This window comes from Anser anser (genome assembly GCF_964211835.1).
Source record: "Anser anser genome assembly, chromosome: 2".
In the NCBI taxonomy this organism is placed as follows: Eukaryota; Metazoa; Chordata; class Aves; order Anseriformes; family Anatidae; genus Anser; species Anser anser.
This window is the reverse complement of record NC_139721.1, coordinates 160,158,864-160,172,820: the sequence shown is the minus strand read 5'-3', so window position 1 is coordinate 160,172,820 and position 13,957 is coordinate 160,158,864. Positions and strand designations below refer to the sequence as shown.

At 57.7% G+C, this 13,957-nt stretch overlaps 2 protein-coding genes across 11 annotated transcripts; one reads left to right on the top strand and one right to left on the bottom strand.

Moving 5' to 3' along the window:
• Positions 1-46: 46 nt before the first annotated feature.
• MRPL55 (mitochondrial ribosomal protein L55) lies at positions 47-1,366 on the bottom strand. Of its 2 annotated transcripts, none has more exons than XM_083823750.1 (4): positions 1,234-1,366; positions 742-836; positions 455-662; positions 47-319 (listed from the first exon to the last, which is right to left on the bottom strand). In XM_083823750.1, exons 2-4 carry the CDS (start codon positions 765-767, stop codon positions 173-175), a joined length of 381 nt encoding a protein of 126 aa, XP_083679876.1. In that variant the 5' UTR covers positions 768-836; positions 1,234-1,366; the 3' UTR covers positions 47-172. The 2 variants fall into 2 exon arrangements, with proteins under 2 accessions (XP_083679876.1, XP_083679877.1); XM_083823751.1 differs by lacking the exon at positions 1,234-1,366 and adding an exon at positions 926-944.
• On the top strand, positions 1,349-13,016 carry GUK1 (guanylate kinase 1). 9 transcript variants are annotated; one of them, XM_083823741.1, is made up of 11 exons: positions 1,431-1,464; positions 3,798-4,218; positions 4,491-4,621; positions 5,395-5,547; positions 5,685-5,798; positions 7,249-7,290; positions 8,401-8,497; positions 11,324-11,462; positions 12,110-12,194; positions 12,517-12,602; positions 12,848-13,016. In XM_083823741.1, exons 4-11 carry the CDS (start codon positions 5,397-5,399, stop codon positions 12,881-12,883), a joined length of 750 nt encoding a protein of 249 aa, XP_083679867.1. In that variant the 5' UTR covers positions 1,431-1,464; positions 3,798-4,218; positions 4,491-4,621; positions 5,395-5,396; the 3' UTR covers positions 12,884-13,016. The 9 variants fall into 9 exon arrangements, 3 of the variants coding, with proteins under 3 accessions (XP_083679868.1, XP_083679867.1, XP_083679869.1); XR_014579525.1 differs by lacking the exons at positions 3,798-4,218; positions 4,491-4,621 and adding an exon at positions 10,651-10,795 and having other exon boundaries at positions 1,401-1,464; positions 8,401-8,548; XR_014579528.1 differs by lacking the exons at positions 3,798-4,218; positions 4,491-4,621; positions 12,848-13,016 and adding an exon at positions 10,651-10,795 and having other exon boundaries at positions 1,385-1,464; positions 8,401-8,548; positions 11,324-11,499; positions 12,517-12,571.
• The last annotated feature ends 941 nt before the right edge of the window (positions 13,017-13,957 follow it).

The window sequence follows — 13,957 nt, the reverse complement described above, 5'->3', positions numbered from 1 at the left end:
GGGGGAGCTCCCCTGAGGGAGACAAATAAAGCAAAACCACCCCAAATTCTCCAGGACAAACTATTATTATTTTTTAACACGTTGCTGTTAGGTCACAGTCTGTCGGCCGTCCCGTCTCGGCAGGAGCGACCCCCGAGGTGCTGCCTCGCTTTTTGCAACGAGCTTCACGGCGTCACTTTTTCCAGAATTTCTTGTATTTCTCCATGTCCAGCTTGTCGAAGGTGTCCTCGTCCTCCCTGGCCCTCAGTTTAGTGGGGAACTGCCGCCGCAGCCGGGCCTTCCTCTCCGCCTCGGGCAGCGTGTTGCTATCCAGGGGCAACTGTGGGGAAAAAAGACATCAAAAAGTGACACTGGGAAGCATCAGAGCATCCAACACTGGGTTTTGATCTTCAAATAAATCAGTAGTTGCCACAATGTTCCTCAGTAAAGGGTTCTGGTGAGGTGAGCGCCTTACCATGAGGATCTTCTTGGGCTCCTTGTAGCGGATGTGGATGGTGGAGCCGTCGGTCCTGACCAGCAGCAGCGGGTACTGGCGGCCGTACGCCTGGCGCTGCAGGCGGGACACGGCCACCCGGTTGGAGTTGGCCTGGATGCAGGCGGTGTGCAGGCGGCGAGGCGTCGGCAGCCCTCGGGGCACGGCGTCGAGCTGCAGCAGCAGGAGGCTGGGGAGATAAATTGGACATAATGGGTCAGCACCAGCCCTGCTGGGAGCCGTGAGGGGGCTGAAGGCTCCATGTTTACCTCAGGGATCTCCTCAGGGCTGCCATCCCGGCCTGGGCCAGGCTCAGGTGCAGCACAGGGGTGTGAGGGGATGCGGTGCCACTCCCTCAGACAACCTAAGGACAAGGACAGCGGTCACAGGGACAGACGAAGCCCTAACGAGCCCTGTTAACACCTCAGGGACGGGTTTAACCCCAGCCCGTGCCCCCAAACCGCCGCCGCCCCCCGCCACCCCTCAGCCTCAAGATGGCGCCCGCGCCCTCACGGCCCGCCGCCTCCAAAATGGCGCCCGCTCCCCCCGCACACCCGCACAATGGTTTGCCCCGCTTTCCCCCCCCCGCCCTCCCCTCAGTGGTTCAGCCCAGGGTCGGCCCCGCCCCCACTCGGGGCGCCCCCTCCCCTCCAGCCACCTCCATGGTTCGGCCCTCACCTTCCCCCCCCCCCCCCCAGCCCCCTCAAGGTACGGCCCGGCCCCCCCCCGCCCAGCCCGCCCTCGTGGTTCGCCCCGCTCACGTGACCGCCCCGCAACAGCCGCCGCCTCCCCCTTTCCCCGGCGGGGCTCCGCGCGCCGGGACGAGGGGGCGTGGCCTCAACGAGATGGGCGCGGCCTCGCTCGAGGGGGCGTGGCCTCGCTGAGGCGCAGGCCCCGCCCCTTCCCGCCCCCCCCCCCCCCCCCCCCTCGGTGCCGCTTCCCCCCCATGAGCTGGCGGCGGCTGCGCGGAGCCATCGCCCGGGCGGCGGCGGGTGAGGGGGGGACGGGGGGGCTGGGGGGGGCTCTGAGGACCTGGGGGATCCTGTGAGGGGCTTCTGGGGTCCTGTGAGGTCCCTGTGAGGGGCCGGGGGGTTCCTGCGAAGATCCTGTGAGGAGCTTCTGGGGTCCTGTGAGGATCCTGTCAGGGGCTGAGGGGGTCTCTTGGGGGGGGGGGGCTCTGAGGGGCTGAGGAGGTCCTGTGAGGGGCTGGGGGGGCTCTGAGGATCCTTCGAGGGGCTGTGAGGGGCTGCGGGGGTCCTGTAAGGTCCCTGTGAGGGGCTGGGGGGCTCCTGTGAGGGGCTGGGGGGGGCTCCTGTGAGGGGCTGGGGGGGGCTCCTGTGAGGGGCTGGGGGGGTTCTGTGAGGGTCCTGTGAGGATCCTGTGAGGGGCTGAGAGGGTCTCGGGGGGTGCGGGGGGGGCTCTGAGGGACTGAGGAGGTCTTGTGAGGGGCTGGGGGGTCTGTGAGGTCGTCCTGTGAGGGGCTTCTGGAGTCCTGTGAGGGGCTGGGGGGCCTCTGGGGGTCCTTCGAGGGGCTGTGAGGGGCTGCTGGGGTCCTGTAAGGTCCCCGTGAGGGGCTGGGGGGGTCCTGTGAGAGCCTTGGAGGGTTGCGAGGGGCCAGGGGGTCTTGTGGGGTCCTGTGAGGATCCTGTGAGGGGCTGAGAGGGTCCCCGGGGGGTCTCTGAGGAGCTGAGGAGGTCCAGTGAGGGGCTTCTGGGGTCCTGTGAGGTCCCTGTGAGGGGCTGGGGGGGTTCCCGTGAGGGACCAGGGGGTTCCTGTCAGGGTCTGAGGGGTCCTGTGAGGGGCCGGGGGGTTCCTGTGAAGATCCTGTGGGGGGCTTTTGGGGTCCTGTGAGGATCCTGTCAGGGGCTGAGGGGGTCTCTGGGGGGGGGGGGGGGGCTCTGAGGGGCTGAGGAGGTCTTATGAGGGGCTAGGGGGGCTATGAGGTCGTCCTGTGAAGGTGCTGTGAAGGGCTGGGGGGGCTCTGAGGATCCTTCGAGGGGCTGTGAGGGGTTGGGGGGGTCCTGTAAGGTCCCTGTGAGGGGCTGGGGGGTCCTGTGAGGGGCTGGGGGGGGGTCCTGTGAGGATCCTGTGAGGGGCTGAGAGGGTCCCCAGGGGGGCTCTGAGGGAGCGGTTCGAGCTCAAGGCTGCCCTCTGCGAAGCCAGGACTGCTAGTCGCTGCTGTCGGGGGGGGGGGGGGGTTAATTAGCACTTTGGGGTTAATCGCTTCCAGCAGTAAGGTTGTTCGGGTGCTCCTGCCAGCCCAGCTGCGTGGGGGTGCTCTGCTCCCGTTTCAGCGCCGCTTTTCGGGGAGGGAGGAGGAATTACCCGCACGGAGCCGCAGCCGAGCGTGTGACCGGCTGTTGGTGCTTGATCAGGGGGCTCGTTCCGTGCGGCCGACGAGGCGATCCCGTTAAGTGGGTGGTGGACGACGAGGCCTGGTGGCAAGGAAGAATTTTGTAGAACAGGTTAAAAAAGCGAGTAATTCCCTTTGATTAAAGCATCCCCTCAGGGCAGTGTTCTTCTGCAAAGCCTCTGGGGCTCCCCGGATGGATGCGGGTGGTTCCTGAGCTGTTGCTGCCTGCTCAGGAAGAGTCTCCACGCTTACCAAGTCAGAGTTGCACCTCCGAAGAACCCGCTAAAAATAGGGAATGGGTTTATACCCCTAATCTGAGAGACCTTTCCTGGGGCTCCAGAGAAACCGTCCTGTAAGCTGCTTTTCGACTCGGGCAGGGGGCTTTGCGTGCTCCTTACGGGCTGCCAGCTAATCGGCTTTAATTTCATGTAACTCCTGTGATGTCTGTCCTTCGCCTTCCTGGCTCTGTGCTGCCTGCCAGTTAAAATCCGGGGTGGCTTTAGGAGGCAGGGCTGGCCTGGGAGGTGCTCCCTGCCCGCCGCTCGCTTGTCCCCCTCGTCACCTCGCAGCCCCGGCGGGGTCTGAAAATGTCAAAACCTGAGCGGAGAAGGGGGGAAATTCAACTTCTGCTCAAAACGTCCCTGTAATTCTTACAGCTACAAACACTGCTTGAAAACGTGACACGTAGGGGCAGGGGGCTGCGCCGTGCCAGGCCTTCCGAAAACGCGTGCCAGGCCGGCCCTGAGAGCTATTTTTGCCTTGCCAGCTGGGTGTTTGCTGCCTGCCACCCGCGGAGGGCCTGGCCCCTTCGTCTGGCGGTGGAAATCGCTTTTTTTTTCCCCCTGTAAATTACGTTGCGTTTTCCTCTGCTCGCAGAGGTCCCCGGCAAAGGAGGTGGGCTGTGTTTGGGGGGGGGAGGCAAGAGGGAACGGCTGTGAGTCCTCCGGTTTACTTGTAGCCTTTTTCCCAAAGAAAGGAGGTGCTGGGCAGAGCGGAGGTGCGTGATAGAAAGGGGTGCTGCGAAGTCAAGACCCTCCGAAACAAGAACTCGGGGCAGTCGGCTCCCATCCACTGAGGATTTTGGGAGCCTCAGGATTTCCAGAAAGCTCCTAGAAACAGAAAAGATGGAGCGGTAGGTCATGGTTAGCCGGGTTTGGTGCTCCCTGAGGACACGAGGCTCGCTGCCCTGCCCCAGCCAGCTCTGCTTTTGCCTGCCTTGGCCAGCTGCCGGAGCAGGGAGCGGAGCAGAAGCCACGGGAGAAGATTAAAGATCAGCGGGCGGTCTTCGTCGGCCGTCTTAAAATCACCCCCGGGCGATTAAAAAGCTCACACGCAGCCCGGCGTTCTGCCTGCGAGCCCGTCGCGAGGAGCTGGAAGGGAGCAAAAGCACGAGGTAGGGACGCACGGCGGCGACGCACAGGGCTGGCGCCGCGGGAAGAGACGTGTTTGGAGCATGCTGGAGCGACTGCGGGGGGATAAACTGGCTCCCCAGCGCTCTCCTGCCTGATTTACGGTGAGGGGAACAAGCAGGGAGAGGAGAGGAGCTTTGGACAGGTCAGGGGGGCGGCTTCGCTGCCCTGCTGCAGGCAGTGTGGTGGCGGGGAGGCGCAGAGGGTGTTCTCCAGCTTTTGGGGCTGAGCATTTAGGGAAAACCCGTGATTTCAGGAGTTGGACTCGATGATCCTTGTGGGTCCCTTCCAACTCGGGGTGATTCTGTGATTATCTTCAGGAACCGCCAAGGAGCAAAGGCGAAGGGAAGGACGGCGCCGGCCCGTCCCCACGGGGACTTCTTAAAGGTTTGCCCAGCCTTGATGATTTTTTTTTTTCTTTTTTCGGATGGAGAAGCCCAACCCAGCAACGTGGTAACGCGCAGACGGTGGGGCTAATCCTGCAGCACCCAAAAAACAGCAGCAAGCAGTTCCCTTTTGGCCAGCGATTGACCTTGGGTGGTTTTATCCCCACGCCTGCCTCTTCCTACCGCCCTGGATAAGCTCGGGTCAGGCAAGCACCGAGAGTCCTTAGGGAACGGGGGAAAAACTCCCGTAATTCGCTGGCTTTAGAGCTGCCCGCGATACCACGGAGCCGTGCGGAGGGGATTTAGGGATAAGGAGGCATCCAGCGCCCGCAGGCTGGGGTCAGGGAGGCAGCGAGGCCGGATTAGCCGGCGGGGCGGGGTTTGGTAAGAGGCCGCGTTTGGCTTAAGGATGGTTCAGGAGCGATTTGGGAGGTCGGGGTGACGTTGCCGCCGTCTGATTAGAAACGGGAAGGCGTCACGCTGCCCGTCTTCTGGGTTCTCCTGGGGCCAGGCCCGGCTGGTGAGGTTAAAAAAAAAAAAAAAAATTGCCTTCCCCGGGGCTTTGCCGCTTGCACGAAGTCGTCGGCTTTAAATAGGGAAACCCAGACCCGTCGGATTCGTCCTGCTCGTGGGGTCACCTCCGGGTTACAGGCTGCCGAATTGCTGCGGGTGGATGGCAGCCTGCAGGCCCCCCCCAGCGTCAATAATCAGCCTCCCTTCCTCCCCGGGGAGGCAGGCACGTGAAAACGCCCGTTCTTTTCTTTCTGCCCGAAGAAATGACTGCCAAAAAGTCTGCGTGTCCCGAGGCTGCCTGCTTTCTGTTCCGGGAGCTGAACCCTTCTCGCGTGCTGACGCACCTCGAGCCGCGGGGCGCGGCTGGGACCCGCGGGTGTCTGTTGTCCGTGCCCAGGCTGCTGCTGCGAGGCTGTGAGCTTTATTTCCCCTGGATTATACACACAGGGGGGAGAGGATGGACGCTTCGATGGTCCTGAGATGCCCCTGGGAACCTGCGGCTGTGTTTGCTGTGTTTTTCTAACCGGCTCTGTATTTTTCTGTCCCTCTAGCCATGCAGGGACCAAGGCCAGTGGTTCTGAGTGGCCCATCGGGTGCAGGGAAGAGCACTTTGATAAAGAAATTGTTTAAAGATTACGAGAACGTCTTCGGCTTCAGCGTCTCCCGTGAGTATCTGCGTGTCTCCGGGAGGGTTTGGGGCAGCGGAGTTTGGGGTCGCCAGCCCGGAGCCCGAGTCCGTAGCTGTGTTCGTGTCCCGAATAGCGGGCCCAGGGCCCGCGCGGCAGAGCCTGAGATTTCGGCGCTTCGTCCTCTGACACGGGCGGCGGGAAAGGGGCGCTGCCTCGGCAGACTTGAGGGATTTGTGTCATAACCGCCAGGACCGCGTGGTTTCCTGGGAAGATCGCACGTCTGTCTGTGCAAAACGCTCGCTTACACGAGCAAAATAATCTTAAAACACCTTTCCCCTCCTGCTGAATCCTACAAAACAGCGTGGCGCTCTCTGGGATGTTTTTTAAGGGCTGTAGGGTAATAACGACACGCATCGGGGTCGCCAGTTCCACTGTGCTTTCTAATCGCAGCAGAGAACGGGATTCTCTTTAGGCAGCTCGCCCGTTGCAGTACAAATGTTGTTTCCTTTGTCTCGAGTGACGCCTTGAAGATTATTCAGCCACGCACAGCTCATTCACCTGATTTTCCCTGGGGCTCTGCAAGGCATTAAGTGTGCTTAAAAGTGCTTTTTGCTGCCCTGATGCTTTGGATGCCGCAGGTGGATCTAGATCTGTGAAATCCAGATTCATTCCGTCGTGAAAGAGCAAATTCTGGAATGTGGAAGAGTTTAATGGTACTGGAGGTGGAAAAAACTTTAAAACATCTTTCACTTACTGTGTTTCATTCTATTTTTTTAATTCAGCTGAATATCTTACTAAAGAATTCACTCCAAACTAAACCTTGTCTCCTCCAGGGTTGTCTCTTGGTATGTATTTTTCCCTAAATCTCTGTAGGCAGCTCAGAGCTTGGTAGTCGGCGCTTTACGCAAACTCAGAGGTGATTGTCGCCTTATTGTGGGCATGTTCTTAAAATAATGCAACTTCAAATGACTTCCAGCAGGCTTCTGAGGCAGCCCGATGTATTCACCTGCAGCACCTTGCCCCCTCCATTAAATCTGGGATTTTCAGCCCCTGTTCATTAAATCTGGGATTTTCAGCCCCCGTGTGGGTGCTGCGTGACGCAATCTCTTAAAATAAAGCGAACTGTGCAAAGCAGGGCGCTGCGAATTCCCCTGAACCGAGGCAGGGCTCTGAGTAACGCGTCCAGGATCGCACAGGGGGTCTGTAGCAGAGCAGAAAACCAAGCCCAGCCGGGTAAGTCCCAAACTGACTGCTCAGCCCCTAAAGATCTCAGCTGATTGCTTTCAGATTATCTAGGATTCTCCAATTACAGGCCGACTGACGGTGCCGTGGCGCTTTACGCTGGCTGATTCCGAAGCTTTGATCATTTTAAACCGAGGATCAGCTCACTGCGTGGTTGGGTTAATCTGCGGCGTGTGCGCTCTTGTTTCTTTTGTACTCTTACTTCCTTGTCAGCCCGCACAATTAACGTGTTTCTTGCTCGCAGACACGACGAGGCAGCCGAGACCGGGAGAAGTAAATGGCAAAGGTGAGTGTGGTGGGGATCAGCGTCTCACCCGATTCACCAGGTTGCTGCTCCAAACACTTCTGAATTTTGGTGTGAAATGCGTGAATCCCAGTTGGCAGATAAGGTAGCCCTACAAATGTGGTTTTTGGGGTGTGTTTCCGCAGGCGGGAGGAGCAAGCATTCAGTAGTGATACATCTGGATGTGTTTACTTCTGGTTTTGATCTTGGTGGCCGTAAGACCGTAGTCGCTGCTGCTCTGTGGCACGTGCCACGCGCTGGAGGGAAGAAACGAAGAGGGAAGGATACGGCAGAACAAAACCAAACTTAACTGAGCAGTGAGGTGTTCGTTGAGGCGGAACGTGTGTCTTTATTTTCTCTGGACGCTCTCTGTGGCACACTGCTCGAGGTTTCCAAAGCAGGGCTCTCAGTGCAAGCACCCCAATCCATACGTGAGCTTGAACGGCTCGACTTTCTGAAGCGCCACGCATCTCTGGTTAGATGCATCAAAGGCACAGCGTCTGGGGAAGTGCAGCTGCTTCGTGAGACGCCTCGATCTGTGTCAGTAGCTTGTGTGCAGCTGGCTGGATGCTTTCCTGGCTTCTGGTTCCTTTCCGTATTTCAGAAAGGATCAAATGAGGCTCGCACTTGGTTTCCAAAGGCAGCTTTCACTCTGAAGTGAAAGGGGGAAAATTGGACAAAAGATAGAGAGACGTTTGTGTTTGTTTATATTTCACCTTCCCTTTTATGTCCCCCTCTCTCTCGTTCCCATCCTAGTCTCTAATCATAAATGCTTTCAAACCAAGGGCTTTGCCAGTCCCGTTGTAGTGTCTTTCAAGCTTGCAGGCAGGTTTCTCGCTGCACCAGGAAGGGGAAGGTGCGTGGAGAAGGGGGCACAGCAACACGTCTGGCCCCACGGAGTTCAGAATAGTTTGAGTAGGTGTCTGGTCAGTTGGGGTGGCGAGGAGATGCCGTAAATGTTAATTAGGCAATAGTTATCTACAGACTGCCAGCGTTGTACTAAGGAGGTTTTGAGGTGCTTCTCCCCTGAGCACCCATCCCTGCATTTTTGGCCATGAACTTTACCTTCAAAGTTGTTAATTTCTGGGTATTTTTCCTGTTTGTCCCATCCAGATTACCACTTTGTGACTCGAGAGGAGATGAAGAAAGAAATCGATGCTGGGGAATTCATCGAGCATGCAGAGTTCTCCGGAAATATGTATGGGACGAGGTACGCGACTCGGGTGCTCACCACCAAACCCAGGTGGTGCTGGGAGCTGAGGTTAGGGTGAAGGAGAAGATATTTTAACTTAATTACACCATTTTTTTCCCAATGCGCAGATTCTTGCCTTAATCAAGCCTTTCATTTTGGTGGTGAGGTACTCGTCGGATTTATTTGGTCATCGTTAGACCACAAAGTTAAATCCTGCAAAGAATTACCTCGCTATAATTAGTTCATCGCTGCATTGTAAGATTCTCCGTGGGCTGTAGGACTACTAAAGTTGTTCGTATGCTGAACGCTTTCTTGCAGAGGGGCAGTTCTCACAGTCTGTTGGCACTACTTAATATTTTCCAAGTGCTCGCAGACTTGCAAATAAGATGCCTTGCGTGCCGCTCTTGACTGGAGTTAAAGAGTTGGATGGATTTTAAAATAGCATTGCTCCGGGCATCGGAGCTGACGATCAATAAAACGTTAAGCTGCAATGTTAATTAGAAGTCAGATATCTTACGTAATTATTGTGAGGAAACTGTGGCACTACAGCACAGGACCTGCGAAGGAAAGGTAAATAAGTCCTGGGATGCTTAATTAGTTGAATTCAAGACGGTCACCTGAAATTCACCTGGTTCGTATTTCTTAAAGGGCTGAACGTGCCTTTTTTGGGCGCATTTTTTGGAAGAAGCAAAGGCAGCTTCTGAGGGTGGTTTCCTTATGGGATGCCCCCAAACCGAGCGTGCTGCAGGTGTACGGCTCCAAAGGAGCGGCCAGGGACTCTGCGTTTCGTTAACGAGGCTGTTTTAACGAAGCCGTTTGAACGCAGCGTGCGCAGACGTCGCTGCTTTCCCCACGGCTGGGTCAGGCTCTCGGGTCTGGTCCCGCTGCGGCTGGTGGGGGAGGGCGGTCTCTGCGCTGTCCTTCCCACTCCCAGCCTCGCTCGTTTGGCCAGAGGAACCCAACCCAAGAGCTCCCCGTCCAGTTTACCTCAAACACCCAGCATAAGCCAGTCTCAGCCTCCTTAATCCCCCGGGTACATCCTGCGTAGGACAGGCTGCCTTCCTTCCTTCCTTCCTTCCTGCGTGCCCTGCTTAATCCGCTCGGCCGCTGCGCGGAGGAGGCGGCAGCTCCCTGATGTCTGACCCGGTCCGAGTTGGTCGCGGGGCCCTTCCCTCGGGGTGGGTGTCGGGATGGCTCCTTTCTGGGGCAGACTTCTGTGAAATTTGCGGATTTCGGCGCTTAATCAAACTTGGGTGGAAAGGGCTAACAGGATCGGGAGAGATTAGGAGGGAATCGGCGACCCGAACGCCTTTCAAAAAATAAATTGTGCTGGGGAGACCTCAGGGCGTGTGGGTGGCGGAGCGGAGTGGGGCGAGGGGCACACGCACTCGTGTGCATCTCAGACGATTCGGTCAGCGATGGGGAGGCAGCACGGGAGAGCAGGAACCCGGCTTGGCTTTTGTCTGCCTGGTGGTGGTAATTTTGGAAGAGCAGAGCTTGGCAGGTCAAATGCCACCAGCACAAACAGGCTTCAGTGATGTGCTCGGGTTGGGTTTGATGCCCTTTTCTCCTTGGCCCTCCCTGTGGTCTCCTGTCCCCCCTGCATATTCACGCCGCCTCTGCTCTGTCTGGCAGTGGGTGTGACGGGTGGGAGGCTGAAATTAACCCGGATCAGAAATTAACCCCAAACATTATGTACCGAAACTGTCCAAGCCTATGTTTCCATACAAGTGCCTAAGGGTGTTTCTGATGCGATGCGTGCTAGAACAGAGCTCCTCATGCTTATCAGAGGAGCTGAAGTTTCCGCCGATCCTTTGCGCTCCCGAAATCTCACTAGCTAATAACATTTAATACCCCAAAAATGAATTTCTTTAGGGACAGAGCCCCCTGAAAGGGCTCTGCCTTTGGATGGCCCAGAGGAAGCCAGGACTTCGTTTAACCGAGAGGCTGCAGGCAGAGGAGAGGCGTTGGGAGCTGCTGGCTCTCGGCGGAGTGCTTGCGGCAGGAGCTGGCTGACGCCTGCTGATAGCAGGTGAAGCCTGTAGCCAAAAAATAAATAAATAAAAGCCACATTTGGGGGAGTTTTTGTGGATCTGCTGGGGGTGATGCTCAGGTCTGGGCTCTTCCTGCTTCCCACACAGGCGCGGCAGCAAACCTCTGTATTTGTCCAGGGCCCTGGCTCGGAGGAGAACCTGTGCCCGGCACAAACAGTGCCCGCAGAGCCCCCTGGGAGGGCTGACACGCGGTAACCAAACCCGTTACCTCTGCCGCACGGGGAGAGGGCTGGAGTTGCTGCTTGTCAAGGGACGACTGCAGGTATTGAGGAAAAACCTCAAGGCAGGTGTATGTACAGCCCGTTTTGTGGGAAGGGACAACCACCTTTAGAGTATGAGAGAGCCATTGCTTAAAAAAAATATGTATTTTCTTAATCCTGCATCTTGCAAAAATAGGCAAAGCGTCCTCAGCGTGCCTCAGGAGAGGGCATGGGTACGGGATCTGGGAGATTTACAGGGAAGGGAAGTCGGTTTTGCTCTCAGGGTGAAATTGTTTCTGTGTTTGTCGAAGGTGGAAGCTTTATGGACTGTGTTTGAGCCGCACTGCTCATGGGATAGTCACCCATTACCTCTTCCCACACCTTCCATCGTGGCTTTCCCAGCCCCTCTGCACCATCCCAGGGGCCCAGAGGGCATTCAAGGAAGGAGAAACCGCTTAGAGCGGGGCCTTCCTTCCCTCCTGCCGCAGTTTGGGCACGTGGCAGCCCTACGCAGACCTCCTGCGGGGGAACCAAGCCCCCAGTGCTGGGGCTGGAGGCTCTGACCCCTTCCCCGTCTGTTCTGTCCCCAGCAAAGCCGCGGTGCAGGCTGTGCAGGCCCAGAACCAGATCTGCGTCCTCGACGTCGACATCCAAGGCGTGAAGAACATCAAGAGGACGGACCTGAACCCCATCTACATCTCCGTGCAGCCCCCGTCCATGGACGTCCTGGTGAGCGGCTGCCTTCCCTTGCCGGTAGCGGTTAGAGGTAATCGGCGCCTTGCTCTCAAGCCACGTCCCCCAAGCAATTTCCTCCCTTGTTGGTTTATCTCCACGTTGATTTATCCCCATATTTTAAGGACCACACAGCAGGGGGGCAGGAAGGTGTTCCCAAGCGCGCTCCTCTCGTGCCCGGCCTGACTCTCCAGGCCCTCACCCCAGTGATAAACCTTCCCGTGCCCTGGTTTTGGGTCCCTCCTGCACGGCTTCCGTGCTGAAGTGAGACTTCTGGTGTTGGTTATAGGCTCTGTTACAGCACGGCCAGGATTTAAAGGCGTTAGGTGTGCTTACGGTGGGGAGGTTTTGTGCTGAGACTTGCTTCCAGCTACTAAAGTTAACCCTAAGAAGGCTGGTTCTGCAGCGCTGGGATTCCTGCACGCCCTCTGGCCTCCCGTGGCCCTATAAAATACCGGTCACGCTGTGCCTCTGGGAGAATCGAACCACCGACGTGGTTCAGAGGGGGACGCAGACTCACACGCGCGACTTGCTGAAGCCGTGCAAGGAGTTACGTGGCAGAGAGGCCCACGGATCCTGGCTCCCAGCCCTGGCTCTCGGGGCAGGGATGCTCGTTTCTTTAATGCGTTTGTCATTGGGTCTAGGAAAAGAGGCTACGTGACCGACAGACCGAGACAGAAGAAAGTTTACTGAAGCGTTTGAGCGCGGCCCGCGTAGATCTGGAACTGAGTAAGTCCGGGGAGCCTCTGAGCAATGTGCCCGGGGAGAGGGGGTGGGCGCTGGTGACTGAGGAGCTGCTTTCTGCACGAACGTCTGCCTTCTGCTCCCCGAGGAGCGCTGGCAGGGCTCGGGCATGAGCTGGCTTGGATCTGAGCATCATCCTGCATCGTTTCCCGTTGCGGTTCCTCGAGGGCCTTTGGCAGAGGAGCGCGTTGGCAGTGGCTGAAATAATAATAATAAAATGCTGCAGGAGCTCGGCTCATGCACGAGCGGTGACACAGGGAAAGAACGCGTTCTCCTCTAACTCCCCTGCCCTTGGCTCCTTCCCTAGGTAAAGAGCCTGGCCTGTTTGACTTGGTCATTGTTAACGACGATCTAGAAAAAGCCTACTCCGAATTGAAGGAGGTGCTCCTGAAGGTGAGTTTCGGGGGGTTTTCTGCCTCGTTCCCCGGGTAAGCTGCACTGAGCAGGGGCAAAACGTGCGCAGGTCCCTGGGCGGCACAGCAGGGGCGCGCTGGTCTGAAGAGCCTCTAGGACAAATGGAGAGCCTCTAGGACAAACCTTGCTGTGCTCCTCAAGCCCTGCCTTCTCCGGATCTGTCAAACCCCGCGCTGCTTCCCGAGAGTGACGGCTGCTCAGTTGTTTTCCCCGTCTTCTTGCAGGAAATCCAGAAGACCCAAGAATCCAGGAAGTCCTGAGCCCGCTTGGACGTTTTAACTTATCATTCCTGAACCACGTCGCAGCGTTTCATTTCAAGAGACATTCCCTTTAGGCCGATCCTCCTCGCGGAGTTACCCTAGGACGTTTCTATTAAAAAGAAGGAAAAGAAAAGCCGCTTGCGCTTGTTTCTGTTCGCCGGGGGTGCTCGGCCCGTGCTCCCACGGGGTCGCTCCTCACGCAGATGATTTGCAAGTGACTCCCCAGCACCTGCTGCAGGGGGGCAGAGCTGGCGGGAGCTGCAGCTCCCGGTGTTGGCCGCCTCCTGCTCCCTCTGCTTCCTCGTGCAGACCCGGCCCCGGCTCCTCCAGGCGTTTCTCATCACCTCCGTCCTCAGGCTCCTGGTGTTCGGTTCCGTTGCTCTTGCAGGGCAGCACGTCGGCACGGCTCGCCTGCTCGAGCCGCGGTCCTTGCGAACACGCGGGTTTGTTTAAGGAGCGGAGGGGTGGGGAAGGGAAGGGTTGCGGGATGTGGTCTCCCCACGGCCCTTTTCTGGGGGAAACGTGCTGTGAGCTTCTCTGTCTCTGTCACTTTGGCAGCAACGCTGTAAATCAAATGCACTTGTTCCGCTCGAGTTTAAGTGCAGGTAGATTTGTGATTGCTTCTATACCTACAAATTGGGGGGGGGGGGGGAAGATTTCCAAGCTGTGCAGCCTGTTCTTTTCGGAAGATAACATGGAATGCTCTCTTGAGGGCAGAAATAAATCCACTTTCCTAGCAGGGATCTGTGAATTTTGGCCATCATTCCTCATACCGGTCTCTGGCTCGAGCCAAGGAGAGCTTTGCCTCGCGCTTTGCTTCCCTGCCTTTGTCCAGCCCTCACCCTGATGCCTCTGCCTAAGTTCTGAGCCCTCTGATCCCTCCCGCGGGTCGTGCCCTGGGCCCTCACGGCAGGGATCAGTCTCTCTCTGAGCCACGATGCTCACAGCACCCTGGGGGCTTTGTCAGGGGTGAGTGTGGGAGGCACCAGGCACGCGGCTCCGCTCGCAGGCTTGCTGTCCCAGAGCCTCTCCTGGGAAATACGGGCAGTTTGGGGTTTGATTCTTGAGAAATGG

Bases quoted from the DNA above. Each gene is read 5' to 3' on its own strand.
- MRPL55 (XM_083823750.1), bottom strand. From the start codon at position 767: ATGGCAGCCCTGAGGAGATCCCTGAG. The intron at 663-741 runs GTAAACATGGAG...TTATCTCCCCAG, and splicing joins GCCCTGAGGAGATCCCTGAG to CCTCCTGCTGCTGCAGCTCG. The intron at 320-454 runs GTAAGGCGCTCA...TTTTCCCCACAG, and splicing joins AGCCCAAGAAGATCCTCATG to TTGCCCCTGGATAGCAACAC.
- GUK1 (XM_083823741.1), top strand. From the start codon at position 5,397: ATGACTGCCAAAAAGTCTGCGTGTCCCGAGGCTGCCTGCTTTCTGTTC. The intron at 7,291-8,400 runs GTGAGTGTGGTG...TGTCCCATCCAG, and splicing joins GGGAGAAGTAAATGGCAAAG to ATTACCACTTTGTGACTCGA. The intron at 11,463-12,109 runs GTGAGCGGCTGC...CATTGGGTCTAG, and splicing joins CCCCGTCCATGGACGTCCTG to GAAAAGAGGCTACGTGACCG.